The sequence below is a fragment of the Lycium ferocissimum genome, chromosome 2 (assembly GCF_029784015.1).
Source record: "Lycium ferocissimum isolate CSIRO_LF1 chromosome 2, AGI_CSIRO_Lferr_CH_V1, whole genome shotgun sequence".
NCBI classification, from domain to species: Eukaryota; Viridiplantae; Streptophyta; class Magnoliopsida; order Solanales; family Solanaceae; genus Lycium; species Lycium ferocissimum.
In genome coordinates, this window is record NC_081343.1 from 40415185 (window position 1) to 40437259 (window position 22075).

Sequence of the window (22075 nt, forward strand, 5' to 3'; positions counted from 1 at the left end):
CTGTAAAATGTCAGGCATTCTCTATTTAAGGTTGATACGTATAACTAAAGGAGGTGCGATATTTTATGTTATTAACTTAGCTATCTAATAGACAAATGAAAAAAAAAAAAAAGAACCGAAAATATCTAATTGAAATACTTTATTAAGATTTGAGGTGTTCAATTGGAATAGGACTTAGTGTGTCCAAACAAAATGTATTGGCAAGTTTAAGGGACTGGCTATGTGTTAAGCCAAAATTTTATGTAGATCTTGTCACTCAATGTACAAACTCAAAAATTAAACCCTCAGACACACAAAAGAAAAATAAATAAATAAATAAATAGAACTGACAAAACCAAAATCGATAGAGTCGTATTACGTTTGGTTTGATTTATTTTAAGTGAATAAAACCAACTTGGTTGATTTTTAGTTTCTTTGTAAATAAACATTGAGTTAAACTGAACCACAAAAAGACACAGTCAGACATTATTTAAGTAGACCGTGTAAAAAAAGAAATAAAACCAGGAGACTCAACTGATAATACCTTTTTCTTTAAGTGTCTTTCTTTCTTCTTGATTTTAAATATAATTATCCTTACTACTCCCTCCGTTTCAAAATATTTGTCGCATTTTTCATTTACACGCCAATTAAGAAAACATTTATAAGGGTAGCACTTTGACTATTTTATCTTCTTAGACTATTTTACCCTCTTAACATATTTCATCATATTTTCTCTCCTCAATAAATATTTACTCCATTAATGATGAATCTTCTTAAATGTTGATATGTGAACTCATAAAATCAGCCCATTGATGTAATTAATACAAGGGTAAAATGGAAAAAAGATACTTAATTTTATTTTAGGTAAATAAAATGATAAATATTTGATACAAATATTTTTAGTAAGGACGATAAATATTTTGAGACTGTGGGAGTAGTTACTAGGAGACAAAAAATGAATAGCTGGGACGAGAGTGACATGTGTGCAAGGTTGACAGGGTGGTTAGTGTAAAAGGAATCGAATCTTTTCGAAACCAGAATTCAATCTTTTCTTCTGTCTTTACCTATACTTGATTATTCGAAAGAAAAGTTATAATCTCTTCACTCATAATTAAAAATTTAAATTTGAGCTTTAAAATAGAAAATATTTTGGCAGGAGCATGAGCCCAGTTGTGATGAGCAAATCCAAATTGCCCTAGTACGCGTTGATTAGCAAATGATAAAATCGAAAAAGAAATTGAATATGATATAAAAAGAAGACTTAACTTTCACGTATTTAAAAATGGGCTCTCACTCACTGTCACTTTATTAGTCAATTACCTAACATATTAAATACCGAATCAAGATTTATAGTTTAGTGATATCGACGAAATCTCTCAACAACAATAGTTGTGGATTTGATCTCATTACCCTTATCCTCTTCTCTTTCCCGTATTTATTATGGGAATAAAATAAAAAAACAAACTACAGTAAGACCTCTCCTTAAATAAGGAGACTATATCATATAGTATTAAATTAAGATTTATGAGGAGACTCACATTAGTCTTCCCCTTTATGCAACTAATCGTTTTCCAGTACCGCTCAACAGAGTTAAGAGTGATTGATATAAAACTAGTTAATTTTATCCGCGCTTATGTTGTTATAAACAAAGATTAAAATATATTGTTAAATAATTAATGTCACTATTTGATAAATATTGCAATAAGCAGTGTAGTTAGTGTAATAAAAGAGAGAAATACAGAAATACAAATTAAGTCCCGATCCTGAGATTGCCTATTCAGGAAAATTGCTAAAGAGATATTCTCAAGCTGTAATTTCAAACTAAAAACTGCCGATAGAAAGAAGGAAAACATAAAAAAGTTGATATGAAAAGTTCCAATAAATTGATCATTTAATTATTGTAACTTCATACTAAATTCAATGAATATTATAGCAATATTAGTGGTTCAACCAACAACAACATTAAGTTTACTTGATCATAAATTACCTGACTTTCAAATGACCGTAATAAAAATAAATAAATAAAGATATATTCTCGGCAAATTAGGGTGAGGAAATACTTGAATTATATTCCAATATAGTTATGCAGGAAATTTAAAAGTTAGAGAGAACTTTATTTTTGTTGGTTTTCTCTCATACTCGGTACCCGTACTGAGGCTCATCTACTGTGTCTTTGCATCGCGTAAGATTCACTAATATTAGAGCTCACATATCTCAACTCTCATTCTTATACCGGTATTTGTTGAAGAGAGCATTGCAAGAATTAAGTTGCGATAGTGAAACATTACCGTGGAGGTTATGCTTTTATCATAGAAAACAAAAAAAATTAATACACATGACGGAAAATGTAATGTAAAAGACAAGTCATGATACCATTTAGTGACTTGGTGTGGTATTTACCTACTCTCATCCTATAGAGATTATCAGAGAGCAACAAAGCATTAGATTTCCGAATAGAATATGTGCATGTAGTGTTGAAGAAGTAGAAAAAGTATTAAAAGTGCCCTTAAATATATATTCAATATGTAGGGAAATGGAAGAGTTTAACAACATTAATACAATGATTATTGCAATTTGCAACATTGTTGTGGTAATAACTCTCCAAAAGATAACTCCTTTGATGTGGGGACACTAAAGGGGATTTTTTTTTTTTGGGCTTTTAATAATAATAGGTTTGATACACATTAATCATCTATTCACATTCATTATCGAATAAGAAAAGAAAAAATATGACTCTTTATTATCCTTATTTATACCTCATTTACGTTATTAGAAAGAAAAATATGACCCTTCTTCAATACTCTGAATATAGATGTGTAATTAGGAGAACCAAATAAGGGAGGTCGGAAACTTTTATAATAATTAAGAGAGTTAACGAAATGATTTTTTAGTTTTATAACATAGTTATTTAGCGTGATTAAGAGTGTTAAAGGAGAGATTTTTGAGCATTTTTATATCACATAAATGAGGAGGAAAAAATAGAGAAAAGGCCAAAAAAGAAGAAAAAACAAATTGTGTTGCTATAATTGTGTTGCTTGGTGAAAGAGAGGTATCACATCACCTTTACTATTCCTAATAGTTACATATAGTGAAATGGGCTTTTTCTTTAGTGTGCTTTAAATCCTCTAGAGCACCTATTTACTCTGGGAATCAAATGACCTTGTTCTTGTAATATCTTATAATTTATATCTTGTTATATTCCCTTGCCTCATTTGCTTCCCAAATTTTAAACAAAAGCTTAAAATGGGCGCTTCGTTTTCTAGCTAACTTCCTAGCATTTATCATGCACCCCGCCACTTCCTTTAAATTGAGAGAAGAATTCTTTCTATACAATCCTAGTCTCTCTCTTATTCTTCTCTAGTGAAACAACTCCCATGTTGTATCCTCTTTTTTTTTTTTTTTTTTTTTTTGGTTGCAAAATCCTCAATTTTCTCTCTCCAAAATTGCTTATATAAAAATTAATTTGTATATGGATAACATCTATTTTGTCATAAATTACACGCATTTGATAAGTTTTACAACCAACCATTTGAAAACATTCTCATGTGATTTCATTGCTACCACACATTGTCATATTTAATTTATTCATTCACATTAAAAAATATTAAAACTATGTGCTCATGAAAATGTATAACTACTATAAAAGTTCTAAAAGACTAAAAAGATAACTTAATTGCTTATTCTTTGGCTGGCTTCTAATGTTTATTAGACTCTGTCATATTTTTTTGGGGCATTAACAACCAATAACTACGCGAAATATTGTACCATAGGCAGTATGGCTTCCAACCCTACAAAAAACTTAAAATATTGTTCCTAACAAAAATATTGCAATATAACTTTAAATTCATTGAAAAGAAAAAAGGAATAATAACATAGTCAACTTAATTTAGAAGCTGACAATAACATAAACACGCTTTTCATCATCGCAAGATGAGAAGAAGAAGAAGAAGAAGAGGAGGAGCAAAGTTAATAGCAATTAAAAATACGTAATTAAAATTCGTGTGAAAATTTCTCATTCGACTTTCTAATAGACTTGTTAGTTTCACATCTCAGAGAGAAAGTTTCATAATTCATTATTGATAGATAAAATGGAATCATACATCTTATCAAAGATCTTTGTTCAGAACAAAGAAATTAAAAAAAAAAAAAAAAAAAAAAAGAGAACAACATTAATTTGAAACCAAAACATCACAAAATGAATCTCCAAAAACATAACACGGTAAAGAAGAATACATTCACGGTAAAGAAGAATACATTCATGAACTCAAAGAATAGAAGAGAACAAAAACACAATTTGAAAATAACGTCTTTGCCTAGAATTACCTAAGTAATCAAATCAAACCCCCTGTGAAGATCCATTTTGAGTGCTTGAAGTGGACGAACAATCAATGCACGTAATCAAGTTTCATGCCATCATATCTTCCTGTCCAGCAGCAGTAAATAGAATATAATTACATTCAAAGTAATAATTTTGTAAGACAAAAACATTATTATAAACCAAAAGATAAATAAAAAATGATTTCAAAAGGATTAACCTGGCGTCAAATTAAAGGAACGACAATGTCATCATCTGGAACCTAAAAAAAAAAAAAATGTTTAAAAAATTATAAACGGTAAAAGAAATTTGTGATAAAGAGAGAGGAGATTTTGCTAACTAAGACAAATTGTTTTAATATACAGATTACTTCTAAACAATCACCGATCCTTAGTTGATGCAAATTAATTCAAGATAAAGTTGATAAAGTACGTGTTTTTGATCATATATAGTAGTATTTGACATGCAAACGTGATATTTACCTTGAGGCTGGTGTTTGATAATGAAACTGCACTCTCAACATTTCTCATTTGATTTAATCTTTTCCACTCAAGTAATGTTGGACTCCTTAATTTCCTAGAAGCAAATCTTACATTTTCTGTTCACAACGTGGGGCAGGGAAAAGGTGTAACAACACATAAATACATATTAAGATATCTAATAAAGAAGACAATTAAAGTGGGTGGTGAAAAGTTAATTAATTGAATTAAAGAACTTTTTAGCTATTAAAAATAAAAATAAATAGATAAATGAAGGGACAAAGGTCAAAAAAAAAGGAGAAAAAAAATAAATAAGAATGGAGACCATTGAGAGATGTCACATCATCTTGTCTATGCCTAGCTTAATATTATATATAGATTCTAAAGAAGTTTTTGGAGTTTTTTGTGTACAAATGACTCTCTCTGAGAATGTTGATTCGACTGACGAATTACGTGGGAAAATAGATTTCTTTTTTTAATTTGAAGCAAGATTTTTTTGAATTAATTTCATTTAGTTCCCTTTCGAAAGGATGAACGGATAATTACATGGGAAAAATAGACCTTTTTTATTTGAAGCAATTTTTTTAAAGCAACATTTTTCATTTAGTTTCCCTTCAAAAGGATGAACAGAATATACACAGTTCTAACAAGATTTGATTCTTGAACAATACTTATTTTTTAAAAACTTATTTTATCATTTATTCAATGACTAGAACAAGACAGGATACATGTTACACTATGATTTTGAATCAGAAGAAAGATTTTAGAAAATGCATAAGAGATTTGCCTTTTTTTATTCCTTCTGATTGGATAAAAGATAATTCTTAAATGAGGTCAGGAATGAATAGAAAAATGACATTTTAACATACGCATTCCTACTTATATGAGCGATTGATTTTGATGCATCTGAGAATGGAAGATGTGGTTGCAATTTCTCATTGTTACAACCTTTACCTCGTCATCACATAATTTTCGAAAAAAATGCTATTTTCTTCTGCAATAACTTCCAAAACTAGTTCCATTGTTAAGACAGAAATTTTGCTCTCTCTTAAGTATAGGCGATGAACAGAGTTTGAATGGTTCCTTTACTGCAGAAAAAAGTTTGTTACGTTGTAGCAATCTTATAGACTAACGAATTAATATTCAGAAAAAAATTCAATACCTGTGGGTTAATGGAAATATTTATATCATTCATATTAGTAGCAAAAATAAAATTGTCGAAATATATATGATATAATATCATTTAAGAAAAACAACAAAGAATTGAGATTGAAACATTTACTTTTAACTTTAGGATCACTAAAGTTGTAGGTGTCAACATTTCATGTTTTCAACTATTGCATAGCCCAGGCCCAGTAAAAGAAGTCGAAATTGGATTACCGTCACAAAAATATACTAACTTCCCTTGTATTTTCTCCAAATTATACATGCCTTCATAAGTTAAGGAAATCAACTCATTCTAGTTGGAACTTATATATAGAAGGAACAAGATGGTTAATTCTGAAATTAGTGGCAGAGCTAGGGGTGGCAAGGGGCATTCTGAGATCCCTTTCGTCGAAAAATTAGCATTAGAATAAAATTATTAATATATGTATAATAGATGTTGAATGTCATTGCCTTGACTTCTTTATGTATTTACTTTATAAAATTTCAAATTCTCTTAATGAAAATCCTATCTCCGTTAGTCAACTAAAATTTCTTGAATAACCTTTTGAAAACCAAGATGAACGACCCATCGAAGGTATTTGGTTTGGGAAGACCCAATTTGTCTTTGTCATAATTGCACCGCAGTGATTAACACAGATTTTGTATAAAACAAGTTTGATTGGCACTATGTTAGGTATCTGGCCTTATTAAAATGAGTGTGAATGATGCATAAACCTTGATTTACATATGGAGGAGTAATCAAGATAGCATATTTATTCTACTTTTGTCATTACTTTGCTTTTGCAAAAGAAGAGCAATAAGATTTACATTCAGCTATGCAACTTTCCATTAGCTTCAAATCTACAAAAATTGTTCAGATGTATGTCATTCATTGAGTTAAATTAACTTCACAAGTAGGGACTAAGAGTGGAAAATTAGTCCAAAACAATATGACAAGTCCATTTATTAACTCATTCAATTTTGACTCAAGCAATTGCACGATTTGTCCTTCAAATGGACTGGTCTTTAATTTTTGTCCTTCAGAATCGAACTTATGTCTAGTGGGGCATAAGTTCTTTAAGTATACGGCATAACTTGTGGAGATTATGATGTGTAACTTATGCCCTTCTTGGCATAAGTTAGATTTTGAAGGGCAAAAATTAACCAGCCCATTTGAAGGGTAAAAATTAAAGGCCAACACAAAATAGAACAAAAGTGCAAATGACCCATTTTGACTTACATAATTCGTCTCATTTAAAAGTTGAGGCTGATTGGGTTAAATATGTAATCCAAATAGACAGATGAGAAACCTTGTTAAAATATGTTTATAAGGAAAATATTATTGGGTCTTTGGCAATTAATGCCCTATCACTACTAAAAAAACTGGTTTTACCGACCTTAAAAAATGGCTATTTCCGACCTCATGAGGTCGATTTTGGCCAAAAACCGACCTCAAAATTAGGTCAGAAAAGAGTGGGTCGGTAATATAACCGACCTCATGAGGTCGCAAAAAACCGACCTCACGAGGTCGGTAAAATTTTTTACGTCGGATATTAATTATATAAATTACCGACCTCATTAGGTCGTTAAATTATATTAATAATATAATGATATGAGTTTAACGACCTCATGAGGTCGGTAATTTATATGATTATATGTAACATATTGTTTTATATTTTCATCATCGTGAGATCGGAATTTTACAATTTTTGCAAAATATTTACGAACCCTTGAGCCTCGTGAGGTCGGTAATTTGTAATTTTTGGGAAAATTTTACAGAAAACCGACCTCATGAGGTCGGTAATTTGTAATTTTTGGGAAAATTTTACAGAAAACCGACCTCATGAGGTCGGTAATTTGTAATTTTTGGAAAATTTTACAGAAAACCGACCTCATGAGGTCGGTAATTTGTAATTTTTGGAAATTTTTTACAGAAAACCGACCTCATGAGGTTGGTAATTTGTAATTTTTGGAAAATTTTTACAGAAAACCGACCTCATGAGGTCGGTAATTTGCAATTTGTAGACCGACATCATGAGGTCGGTTTTTTTCCAATTTATGGGAAAATTTTCCATAAAACCGACCTCATGAGGTCGGTATTCTGGAAAAAAATTGGTACAGTCTAACTACTATTCCAGCTGCCCCCTGTCACGATGAAAACAATTTTATATTCAACTAAAACCAAGTCGAAATTCAACAATTCACATATACATAAAACTACTACAAATACATAAAACATTAAGCTACTTCAACAAACACATATACTACAACCACCGATACATCAAATTCAATTCGAAACTACTTCAAAGTTGAATCAAAATATCATTCAAACATTCAAAAGAGACATTAAACTACGTCAACCTTTACAAACATCCACAAAACATTAAACTAATCTACACTAGTTAGTCTACAACACTAGACTACTTCACCCCTCGCAAACATCCACAAAACACTTACACAATCCACAAATCCACCACAACATTAACATTCAAACATGCCTTTGTGTGTTTGACACGTGAGTCCCATCATCATCCGCACCACTAGATTGAGTATGGGGGTTACGAGCATCATCAGGACACGAGGGAATCCCCCTCAAGCAAGTAACGCGTCTAATCGGGCCTTCATACCGTCAAACCGCATATCCCTTCGCCTCTCCCTTTCCCTTCCGAGGCACCGTAGTTGGCTAGATAGCTCGGCAATCTTTTGCTCCATAGCCATAGCTCTCACTCTATCAAACGACTCGGTATTGGAAGAATGTAAGCCTTCCAGGGACGACCGGTATTGACGAAATGCACGATGTGGCATTCCGTAAGCTGTGCCAAACCTAGTGGGACCACCAACACTCTCAAGCCACCTTTCCTCCCTTGTTCTTCCGTACCGTGTGTGTTGGGTGGTGAGTACGAAGAAACTCCGCCTTTGAATGTTGATATTGATTTTGAAATTAGAAAGTAAGCAACCAAGTTAAATCTCGAATTCAACAGAAAAAACTATCAAATATTTAGTAAACAACCAAAATAGAACATGGTTGAAATCAATACTACTAACAATTCAACTAAAAGATGGTTGAAATCAATTGGCTAACTAAGGAGATGAATATTTTATCCATCTAATAAGTCACTCAGACTCATCAACACCAATTGAAAAAATCACATTGCATGTCAGATCAGAACAGTGAGCTAATAGTAGTTGACATCAAATAAATAACGATCGGATAGAGACAGAGAAGTCATTTAACATTCTAACTGTGAAGCTAGTAATTGAACTGTAATTCTTTCATCATCTTGCCTATACCACGTTGAAGCACAAAATCTTAAATTAACTTCATCTTCCTTCCTTATCTTATTTTTTCCATTTTCCATGGGTTGAAAGTTGCATTTTAATTTCAGTTGTAAATGCAACAGAGAGGTGTGGATAAATCTAATCATAACCCACTCGACATCATCGTCTACGCTGGTTATAAGCTTTTGTTTATGAGTTTGAGACTTGAAATGAGAAGTATGTCTCCATACTTTGACCTTCTACTGCCAGGAAATTTAGTTTTCTAATCATTCCTGTCCAAGAAAATGTGCTTTTCACTGTCCAAAAATTCTTTCTTGTCAAAGCAGCTTCTGGCTCTTTGCATTATTTAGATGCTTCGAAAATGTGTCTGACTCTTTAATGGTTCTTGGTTATGTAAAAGTTCATTTATTTATAAGGGTAAAGTTGGAAGAAAATATCAGTGCCTTCTTGACTTTGTGAAACACACCGAAAGATGGACTTGCTGTAGATTATCAGCTGAATAATGTTCTCCTTCCCCTGCCGCACCTCCCTCCTTTATCGACCCCATTTTCCCTAATGATTGGGGAAAGCATTTCCTTATTTGAATTTGACAGGCAAGAACTCTGCCGGGTTCATAGCAATTTCGGGATGAAACCCGAGATGAGAAGTATGCCATGGACTCCATGTCCTTCCCTTAGCAGAAAGGATAACATTCTGATATCAACCAACAAATATTTCACCTCTGATCTATCAACAAGAATGTCCATTTCTGCTTACCAACAGATTTTCCTTACCAAAGAATTCTTATATAAACATATCTAGCTACGCACGATTACCTACTTATGATTTATTTCGAATTGTACATAATAAGAACCATCCTAGGATCCATCCAATCGTGTACAGCAGTGGTCATTTAAGTATTCTGACCCATGAAACTTTCATGGCAAAGGAAAGAAAATAAGAACAGATTGGACAAGAGATTACTGCAAATGAAACTATTAATTCCAGTCAATTGATGGACTACGGAAAATATAACCAAGAAGCACGTTTAAAGACTCTTCTTTGACATAGACACCTTTCCACATTTGTCAAGAGGCGAGGCAGAGAGGCAACAAGAGTTCTAGCAACGGGTCAGTACAATCCAATAGCTTTAATTTGGCCAAAGTTTGTATTTGTGTTCAGAAATCCACTGAATATGTATAAAAACATTTATACAGTACTAGCTGCCTTTTCTATAATCCAAAATCACGCCCTAGAGGCGAGGCTTTTGCAATTCGCTATAATAGGTATACTACACTTAATTACAAAGTAGTTTGTACGATTTGTTATTGATCGAGTAGTTGACTACTTAATTCTTTGCATTCAATCTCTGGAAAAATGGATACACATTAGGAAAAAGAAGACTGAAATAACGATATATTATACTAAAGAAGAATTCGAACGCTATAAATTGGAGGTATAATCAACTACTCTTAGTATGTAAAGAAACACAGAAATTCCTATAACCCGTCTTCACAAGAACCAAAGATCACATTTCCTTTAAGTGCATTACAATTAATCTCACCATCCACTGGCTAGAATAATGGATTCTGCTAATTTTCACTTGCTTTGCTACTATATCCTCCTCCTCTCCTCCTCCATATTATTCCATTAGTCTCACCTAATTTCAAAGCAAAAGCTGTCAAGTAGTCCTAAGAAATACATTGGAACTACGAATCTAGCATCATGAAGAGCACTTGAACTCGACAATTTGTACTTTTAGTTCAAATTCAACCAAGTATTAGGACAGTTAAGCATTATTCCAACAGAAGCAACGTAAGTAGGCAGTAAATGGACGATCATCCGTTTATTTTGTCCGGAAGGAGAATGATTCTTAATCGACAAACGATACATGACCATCCTCTCTTTCGTTAAATAGATTATACAAAAATTAGTTATTACAAAGAAATGAAGTCAACTATTCCAACAAAATTGAAAAAGATACAAAGATAGACTCATGCGATTAGACGTTTCTGTTGGTCAATATATATAAAAGTTGAGTTTTTCGCATGAAAATATTTTCATCAACTTACATAGAAATTGCTCAAATGGTCTCATGCATAAGCAAATCCAGAGAAATCTGCTACAGAAAGTAAGATACATTATAATAACAACTTACCAACCTTTATCGGGCTTTATGTAGAAACAATCAAGTAGGCTTGATAAGAGCAGTAGAGAAACAGCTCTTAGCAATGCTAGACTTAATAAAAGAGAGATTACCGCCAATGAGATTTACTCCAAGACACTTGTAAGAAAAAATACTTACTCAGAGACATTTTATATTCACCTTAAACATGTTTGACCATCCTATAACTATCTGCATGCCGTATTGGAAAGCAAACAGAAAGCAAAAGTGATTATGATACCATAATGTGCTTTGAGAGACACCGATCCCGTAGATGCCCTTGACAATATCTCCTTTTCTATATCCTCCCGCATACCAAAATATGAACCCAAATGATAAACATCATAAAAATATAATCACATCCGATTTCTTTTTTCTTCGACTAGCTACATTTCAAGATATTAAACCAAAGATACCTTTCGGAAATATATTGGACGATGTAAAAGATTGCCGTTTCTCTTTTCACAACTAGGAGGTCCGACCGCAAAAAAGCTAAAGAAGTAAGCGGAGTTTAACAATATTCGATGTACCACCCCCAACATATAAAATTTCCAGCAACAACTTTCCAGTGAGTGAAAGTTCATAAAATTCTAAAACATACACAGAGAGAGTAGTGTATAATGTTCACAGGTTTTCTAGCATACAGTCGGAAACTTAGCATGAAGCTAGTCAGGCAGTACAAGAATCAACAATCCTTCTGAACAAATACAAAAAGAAGAAGCAAATCTATGATAGTCCTAAACTTGAAAGAAGTCAATGAAGTCTAATATACTATCTACCTCCTTTAGATCCTGTGGATTACAGCAAAAGGCTAAAATCGATAAACATCTGTATTTAAGTTGCTTTACATTACCTGACTTTCCTTCAAAACATCTAGCATACAGGACAAGAGCATGACAAAATTGACACACAAGCACAAGATGATATGCAGAATAAGGTAGCCAAGAAGTGAATAAATGACCTGCAGGTTATGAAGTAACTTCTTGAAACTTCGTAACAAAGAAAATGAGATACTGCAGTCTTGCTAATCAGGAGAACAACTTTGTATCTCCATCTAAAGTTGTTGAGATATGTGGAAATATCTAGAACAATGTAAAGGATGATTTTGCTGGGGAAAAAACAACAACAAATAGTCAGGAATTTAACAAACCACCTGCAAGTACATCAGGTCATAGCAAATCCATGGAACTCAACAAGCTAGCAGAGAGGATACTAGTACATCAGGTCATGTAAATGCAGGCAATTTGCAGGTTTGTCTAACATTCACTAATGTACATCAGGTCATGACTACCATTTTGTCAAGTTCATATTTTCTACATGCTTGCTAGTTATGTTAGTTTGCCTCAATAGGACTAGTAAGGTAAAATTCTACAAAAGGGAAAAATTCATAAAACGTACCACTACACCATCAATATTGTCAAGTGCATTACCCTTGTCAGATCTCTAAAATGTCGAAATGGCTCAAAGAATGTCTTCGTTGAGGTATCTGAAAGGAAACAAAAGAGAAAGAAACAACATAAGGATGCTTTTAAGAGGCTAAGGAGGAAGAATAAAGACGCACATTTATGTTCTTTCATAAAAGTTGCCAACTCCAAAACACTGATAGTATTCGAAAATCGAGTAATAAAGCTAAGCCATTCCAGATAGAACCTATAAATAGGAAGTAAACAATCAGCTACTAATTTTAAACATGTAAAGAAAATATGTAAGTCTAAAAAAAATACTTACTAATTGCTATTAATCCTCATCCCCATCCCCATCTCCCTCTTCTGACCATTCTTCCTCATCAGTTGTTTCGTTTTCATTATTACATTCGTTCACCTCTGCATTAATATCTTCTCGCATTTATTTCTTCCAATATGTGTTCTGCATGCTCTAAATCATCTTCTAACTCATTGTCAACTGTTTGGTGAACAACTGATATGTCGTCATCCTGGAACGTTACAGGCAAAACATTCTCAACTTCCACTCGACCCACAGGCTTGACTTTAATTACCACCCACCAAGCAGACTTATCTGGACGCAAGGGATAAGGAGCATAGTACACTTGTCTAACATTTTGGGCAATAATGAAAGGATCATAAGCCGCGTACTCCTCGTGTGATTTACTTCTATGATGTTATCTTTGCTCGAGTACCCTTGTACCTCTATTTGGGGTTGGATCAAACCACTTGCACCGAAAAAGTACAATTCTTTTTTTGCCACCACCAGAATATTCCAGTTCTAGGATCTCCTTAATTACACTATAATAATCGACCCCGGCTTGGTTCCCATCCCCACCTTTAACCCAAACCCCGCTGTTGTTAGTTTTTGTATGCTTAGATCGTTCTTCGGTAGTAAATTTAAAACCATTTACCACATATTTGTCCATAGAATAGACCATACCGGGTCCCCAAGATATGTCCTTTAAAAGTTGGTCATGGTAACCATACTCTGTACTGTAAACCTATTAATAGTTAAGAAATAGTAAGTTAGCAATAATATAATGCGCACTTTTTAAATTATATTAGCTTTGTGAAAAGGCTGTAACACTTACATAATCGTTAAACCACTTCCCAAACTGGTCGTACACTTTTTCAATGCCATTTAAATGCACAAAGTAGCTGTCCGACAAAATGGAGTTTGAGTTAGTTGTTATGCTTTATACTTGGATATTTAGTGCAAAATAATAATAAATTACTCATAATATCGTTGAACTTCCAGGCAATTTAGCAAGACATGTAGCGATGCAGATTTAGACTCCATATCATTAAATTCTCTTGTACGTTTTTTGAACTCGAACTCCGGTCGATTGAAGATTGATATCGGCTTTGCTAAAGCATCATTCTCACCTCCTTCATAATGCCGGAATTGTCCGTTTTTTAAGCATGGCACAACATTCGCAAAGTAGTAAGAACAGAAATGAGATGTTTCCTTAGCAAGGTAGGCTTCGCAAATTGATCCTTCAACTCTATGTTTCTGCTTGATAGCCCGTTTAGACTTGCCAATAGTTCTGCATAATATTATTTTAAGCATGATTTTTTTAAAATAAATTAGTAGAGAGAAATAAATAAAAAATTTACACCTATTACCTCTCGAAGGGATACATCCAACGACAATGAACTGGGCCTCCGAGTCGAGCTTCCTCCGCAAGGTGAATTGGAAGATGTTCCATCATATCGAAGAACCCCTGGAAGAATTTTCTCCAACTTACTTGTTATTACGGAATATTCGATGCATCCGATCCAGTTGTCTACCCTCAACGTCCGGAACACAAGTCTTTGAAGAACAAACTAATTTCGTCATAGGCTTCCGCATTCGAGCGTGCAAGCTACTAAATGCAATGGGAGTAAAGTTTCCATGAAAACATGATAATCATGGCTTTTCATCCCATGTAACTTTCCTTGCGCCATATCAACACGTTTTTCCAAATTTGATGCATACCATCGTGCATCTTCAAGTTCTTAACCCATTCACAAATCTTTCGCTTATGATCCATTGTGAATGAATAACTAGCCTTAGGCTTGAATACGCCGTTCCCTTTATCCTGCAACCATAACTCTTTACGCATACAATATTCCTGTAAGTCCAATCTTGCCTTTGGATTATCTTTTGTCTTGCCCTTGACATCCAATACTGTGTTGAATAAATTATCAAAGTAATTTTTTTCAATGTGCATAACATCAAGATTATGCCGGAGAAGATTATCCTTCCAATATGGTAACTCCCAAAATATGCTCGTTTGGTCCAAATATGTGCAAGCCCATACCCATCGAACTTGTACGGTGGTTCTTCGCAACTTTTGGAAAGTTCTCAACCCTCTCCCAAATTTCCTCTCTGAAAGTCTTGGAGGTGGATAGTTTCGTTCAATTTTGTTCTTCCTAAATGCATTTTTCATACTCCTAAACTCATGATCCATTGGCAAGAACTCGACGGTGACAATCAAACCATGAATTTTTTTGCCATGCTTTAAAGTGAACGATTTAGTATTCTCCATGCAGTAAGGACGAGCTAACTTTCCGGCGGTATCCACCGGCACAACATCCCGTAGGCGGAAAATCATTAATAGTCCACATTAAAGTGGCCCGCAAATTAAAATTTCGCTAAGAGAAACGTCAAACGTCTCAACCCCTTCAACCCACAACATTTTCAACTCGTCAATCAAAGGTTGCAAGTATACATCAATCAAAACTTTTGGATTACGTGGGCCAGGAATGATGCAAGTAAGGAATATATATGGACTTGTCATACACAACTCAGGTGGAAGATTATAGGGTGTTAAGAAAACAGGCCAGTAAGAATATGGTGTAGCAGAAACAGAATGTGGAGTGAATCCATCGGAACAAAAACCCAACCTAATGTTTCGTGGTTCAGCCGCAAAGTCTGATGGATGACACATAACACCAGGCGGCCTTCTATTTTCACTGTGCCATCTCATATGAGGAAAGAGAGCTATTTGATGCGTACAACCTCTTTAACCTTGGTGTAAGAGGTAAGTAATGCATCGCCTTAACGGCAACCGTCTTCCCGCTACGAGTCCGCTTAAACGAGCTTTTCCACAAAACTTACAAGATTCTAGACCTTCATCATCCTTATAGTATAACATGCATCCATTTTCACAACAATCAATTCTCATCGACGAGAGTCCTAATTTAGACACTAGTCTCTTTGCCTTATAGTAATTTTCAGGTATCTCTAAATTCGGGTCAACTAATTCATGTATAAGGCCAATCACAGCATCCATTGCACCTTGAGGAACATTACAATCTTCTTTGATTCTTAATAATCTAACGACGACGACAATTGAGAGTGGGGACTCTGTCATATAAAGGCTGACTAGCCTTTTTCAACTGTTCAAAAAAACGACTAGCTTCTTCATTTGGAGCTTCTTCACCATGGTTACCGGATTCAAAATCGGAATGCATCCCATAAGCATCTTGAACCATGTCGTGCATTCTAGAATTTTGGACATTAGGTTCCACCGCCCTACTACTTTCACCAACAACAAAGTCTTGAAATCTACCAAAACTACTCTTCATTTCTCCATGACTAGTCCACACTGTATAATCTTTTTGAAAGCCGTCTTTATAGAGATGAAGCCTAACAATCTCTGGTTTCTCGTAATTCCTACATTGACATATCACACAAGGGCACCTAACCAAGCCATGACTTAGAAAAGTTTCAAGTGTCATTGCATAGCCAACAAAAGCATCGACACGTCTACAAATTCTTGCCTCATCCCCCCTCGATTTTCGTTTGTCCTATTATACATCCAATTACGAGATTCCATCTACACAAATAACACCAAATTTGAAATTGTTAGGGAACAAATTCAATGTTTAATTTAATTCAATGTTCAAAACCCAAATCACCAGTTAGTTCTAATTAGCAAATTAAAGCTTCGTACTAGGAATTCCCAGCTGGTAACTGAGAAAAGCTTTAATAGTTCATAAATCAAAAGATTGCTAGCATGCAGGTTAATCACTAAATAATGAAAAAAGAAACAAAGACAGCAAAACAATGGAAGACAAAAGACAACAAGATAACAATTACGGTGTTTCTAATTCCAAATTACACTAAGCATCAATTCAACAATTAAAATAGAGAAAGCACATTTTGAGATAGGAAAATACATACCAGAAAGATTAAGGATGCTTTTGTCTCGATCGTCGAAGTTGTCAATAGAGGCAGCACAATGATCTCCTAAATCAAGCACAAACAACTGAGAAAAGAAAAGGGAAGATTGGGTCAATTCTCTCCAAGACTTGAACATTTTAGTTACAGTAACAAATTAAACCCAAAAAAAAAAAAAAAAAGGGAAGTAACTTTGGGAATTAAAACGAAAAAGGAAATTAGTGAATCAAAGGAGAAATTAGGGCTTACCTAGAAGATGGAAAATGAAGTGAAGAAAAGGGCGTGAGATATGGGGAAAATGAAGTGAAGAAATTAAGTTTGAGAGCATAGAAAATGGGGGAGGAATTTGGAAGAAGTAGTCAATTAGGCAAACTCTTTTAACTCAATGTCATTTCTAAAACAAGCTTTTTTCAGAAAGGACATTGAGTTAAAAGAGTTGGCTGGTACATCTTTGTTCAGTTCAACACTATAGTGGAAATTAAGTGGTTTAACACAACCATTAGAACAAAAGAAAAGCTATCTAACAACAAACTAAAAAAAACTACAGTGCAAGAATGTTATTTTTCAACTGGGTTTTCGACATGAATCAATTAAGCACAGAGTATAACACGGAAGAGAGGGTGGATGAACATTTCATACCTATTCTGTACGCTCTTCTTCTGTGGTGCTCGGCTATGGCGATTAGGATTAAGATAAGGTAGGGACGGCGGCGGCGGCGGAGATGAGCGCAGGAATGACGGTGACGTCGCCGGATTTGTTAGGGTTAGACGGAGAGGGGAGAGAAAAGGTGAGCGGAAAAGAGAGAGAAATGGGACTGATTGGATGCGTCTGGATATATTAATTATTTGATTAATTATACCGACCTCATGAGGTCGGTATATTTAATAATTTTATTTTTTATTTAAACTAATACCGACCTCGTGAGGTCGGTATTCTTTTAAATTAAAAATAAAGTTATAATATATTTGTCATCAAATAAATTTCCGACCTAGTGAGGTCGGTACATTATTTTTTTAAATTTTGGTACAATATTACCGACCTCATGAGGTCGGTTTATTTTTAAAAAAATTAAAAAATAAATATTACGACTTTACCGACCTCATGAGGTCGGTTTTTTTCCGACCTCAACTGAGGTCGGTTTTTTGAGGTCGGTAAAACCAGTTTTTTTAGTAGTGTATATTTCGTATTGTTCTTTAATTTTTTGCCCTCATAACAAATAACTATTTCACGGGGCAAAAGTTTACATTTTCGCACCATAATATCCCATAAGTTATGCACCACGCACTTAAAGAATTTGTCCCGCTAGGCATAAGTTTGATTGCATAGGGCAGATATTAAAGACGAGCCCATTTGAAAGGAAAACCGTGCAATTTCTTCAAAATTATTTTATATGTTATATATAACCATAATAAAGAACTATTACGTAATAAGAAATTTTAAAAATTAAAATTTGGTAAGAGTTGGGCGAGTTGGTTAGAACTTATTGTTTAGCTCATCTTGACCTCGCTCATCTCAACCCAAGTAATCTTTGGGGAGTTAATAACCCACCCATTTATTAACTCAACCCATTTGGATATGCAGTACGTCTAGACAAACATAGTGAATTGTTGAAACAAAGTAAGTTATGAAAAGAATTATACCTTTCTGAACTTGATGCAACGTTCTGTGGAACACATAAGCTCCGATTAATGGCATCATGACATTTCTTAATGCAATTTGGATAACAATCAGACGGAAAGAGAAGACATTTAAGTGCACATTTTGCTCTATAAGATGTTATTCTAGCCTCATCAAAAGCTTCAACATTTGATCTAAAAAATATTGCAAGGAAAATTGCCACTAGAATCTTTGTGAAGTTCATGATTATTGGAATATTACACTTTCTCGCCTTGATTGATTATTGATATGTACATATATATTTTTCGAAGGTATGTAAGACAAGTTAATTATCTTGATAATGGAAATCAGATTGCACCCAAATAAGTAAAGGAAAAATTACTCAACATGGCAAACAGTTAGACTGCATTTATCATACAGAGCTATAGTTTCAAAACATTACGAACCATAGCTACATTTTGGGGTTTGTAGCGAATACACAATACACACGCGTAACTGTATGTATTGATACATCTCTTTCGCGCAATTTCATCTGATCGATATCCGCCTGATAAAGCTGATACCTGACTGATACAGCTCTTTCGTTGATACAATTAATACTCGCTTGATACAATTCTTCCGTCTGATACAAAGAATTGTAGCTACTTTTTGTAAATACGCAAACTATATCTACGTGTGGTAGTTACGCTCTTAGCATTAGCTATTTATGAAATTTTCTCATCAATAAACATAATGCAATCTGCAATCTTTATAACACATTTGAACTATCAGATTATAAAAATCTAACTTTCAACTGACTCAAGATATTCTTTGACTGCTCTTCACCAACTTGTATAAGACCAAGGTATTTATTTACAACTATTGCAGGTAAGTTTGAAGTTAATTATTAGTTAAATGCATTTAATTTACGATAACTACAAAATTTTATCACGTGTCTCATTTGATGATGCAAATCAAACTACTTAGGTGATTTTTGTTCTATTACTAATTATGTTTTTACTTTGGGAAGTAGTGCTATATATTTGTTGAGAAAAAAAAATTTGTCATTGTTAACTGTATCATGACAATTCAGATTGTCGCTTTAGTTAAGCTAGTGAGCATTGGATTGGTTGGAAGATTTATTATTTCAAGTACTTTATGTTGACAAATCAATTCCTAAAATTTTAATTTATTACTATAACGGGATTGCAAGTGTTGGTAGAGTATAAAATTATTATTAATACAACGATAGATTCATACTCATAAAGAGAAAATACAATTTTAAGAAATTACACAATTAATACTTTGTTATGAAATATTATGGTGAATGTCAAACTCGTAAAGAAATAACCTACCCATGATCTTCCCTCATGATATCTTTGGTTAATATCATGTCTCCCGCCTCCCTCCCGATCTCAAATGTTCAATGTCATGTTTATGACATTTTTTTTTGTATACCCCTATGTGATACTAGAAATTGGGTGTAAGAAGTCATATTGTATAAACTTGGAACATATGAAAGAAATAAGAAAAGCTCTCCTCTAGTGTCTCTCTTGATCTCTCTATTTCTATTGCTTTCATCTTTTACTCTTGTTTGTTATTTGTTCTCATTTTATAACATACTGGATTATATTAAATTTTATGATAAAAAATTCACTGACTGACCTTACCAGAGACAAATAGTTAATAGTAATATTTTTCGGAGCGTAATAAAAATAATGTAGCCATCTCAAGATAGATTAAACCCTCTCAACTCTACACTTCTTTTATACATACTCATTAACACACGATACTACTGATGGAACAGACCCATATGTATAAATAGAATGTTAAAGACAATAAGAAAAGAAACAATTAAAAGAATAAGGAAAAAAAGACAATTGAAAAGAAGAAGACAAACAAAGAAAGTAAATGTCACATAAGAATAATCCTGAAAGAAAGGTAAATTATTGAGTTGCTGCGCAAAAAATTTCTTCTGCATATTCATATCTAATTGGAGGAAATTTTGGGTTGATTTTTCTGTCTTTAAATAGGCATACCCTTCTCAATTGTAAATCATCACGTCTATATTCTTCTTCTTTCTAATGGTAAAGTTGTTCTCTGTATGGTTGTGGAGTACGCAAAAGTCGAACTACATAAATCTTATCTCGTCTCTTGTGTTGTTTTGTGAAATTTATTATTTTTCTCTTCTAATTATGTTTTCCTTTTGTCCGCCTAATACGCTCTCCAATACTAGTAGTAGGTGTAGATAATGTAATTTCGTACTGGCGCAGTGTACTACTCACAGGAATAGTGCAAAACTATTGATCATAACTACTACTCCCTCCGTCCCAAAAAGATTGTCCTCTTCTGACTTGACACAAAGTTTAAGAAATAAAGGAAGACTTTTGAAATATGTGGTCCAAAACAAGCTTTAGATATTTGTGTGGCTGTAAATCATCTCATAAAGTTAAATTGTTTCTAAATATAGAAAGGGGGCAATTTTTTTGGGACAGACTAAAAAGGAAAGGAGGACAATTTTTCTGGGACAGAGGGAAGTAATTAATATTCACAATAGTAAAAGTATTTCATTAATGATGAAAGTATTATTCACCAATTGTGAGTGTTTTTCACCTTGTATGGTTGGGATATTATTTATGCGTATAACACTATTCACAGTCACTATTAATATAAAAAACGGAAAAGAGTCATAAATATCCCTAACCTATGAGAAAAGGCTTATAAATATCCTCCTTCCATATTTGGGTCTAAAAATACCCCTAAGGTTTGTTTTTGACTCATAAATGCCCTTCCGAACAAACAGATAAACTCAGTCTAACTTGACTCTTTTAAAAAGCCACGTGGCATTTTCTGATTGGTCCCACATTATAATTAGAACCCACCCAAATTTAGAAATTAGAAACGTCCTCCATTCGGGTTCTGCATCTCCTCTGAGTCCTTTCCTTCTTCCTCTTAACCTTCAAGTAATTCGTCATCATCAACCTGGCGACTCAACGAGACAGTGGGTTCTGCATCTCCGTTTTTTCATTAGAGCACGCCTAGGGTTCTGCATCTCCATTTTCCTCTTCTTTCGGGCCAATTTCATTATCAAAAAATTTCACTCTGTTATTCTCGTTAGAATAATATTAAGGGAAACTATGTAACGGACATAAGATATGTGATCTACAGATTTGAAGTTATGTATTTGATGTGAAGTGGAAGAAATTAGGTGATCTTGTTAGTTTCTAGGATATCCAGATTTTATGTAATATAATGCTTCATATTTGAACTGACAGGTTCTTACAGCTTTGTAACTTCTAGTGGACGAGAATGAAAAATTTAAATATCTTGTTATCTATTCTAATTCAGTTGCAAAATGTTCATAAACAAATATTGCTATACATGTTAGAAGGTCTCTGTTTCATAATAAATATTGCCATTGTTAGTGGGCTGGTAGTCATCGGAGTTGTTGAGGTGCTACTACTAAATAAAGAAGTTATCATGGACGCAAGTAATCAAGAGGTAAATAAAAGAACAAGAGAGTTT

The 22075-nt window shown here is 33.6% G+C and overlaps 1 protein-coding gene and 1 long non-coding RNA gene across 2 annotated transcripts; both read right to left on the reverse strand.

Annotated features, from left to right (window-relative positions):
* Positions 1-3822: 3822 nt before the first annotated feature.
* On the reverse strand, positions 3823-5072 carry LOC132048044 (uncharacterized). Its single transcript, XR_009412884.1, has 3 exons — positions 4777-5072; positions 4515-4556; positions 3823-4402 (listed from the first exon to the last, which is right to left on the reverse strand). It is a non-coding gene; the product is annotated as an uncharacterized LOC132048044 (long non-coding RNA).
* An 8375-nt stretch (positions 5073-13447) lies between these two features.
* Positions 13448-14172, reverse strand: LOC132048045 (uncharacterized). The gene is made up of 3 exons (XM_059438992.1): positions 14022-14172; positions 13878-13944; positions 13448-13787 (listed from the first exon to the last, which is right to left on the reverse strand). Exons 1-3 carry the CDS (start codon positions 14084-14086, stop codon positions 13461-13463), a joined length of 459 nt encoding a protein of 152 aa, XP_059294975.1. The 5' UTR covers positions 14087-14172; the 3' UTR covers positions 13448-13460.
* Between the last annotated feature and the right edge of the window lie 7903 nt (positions 14173-22075).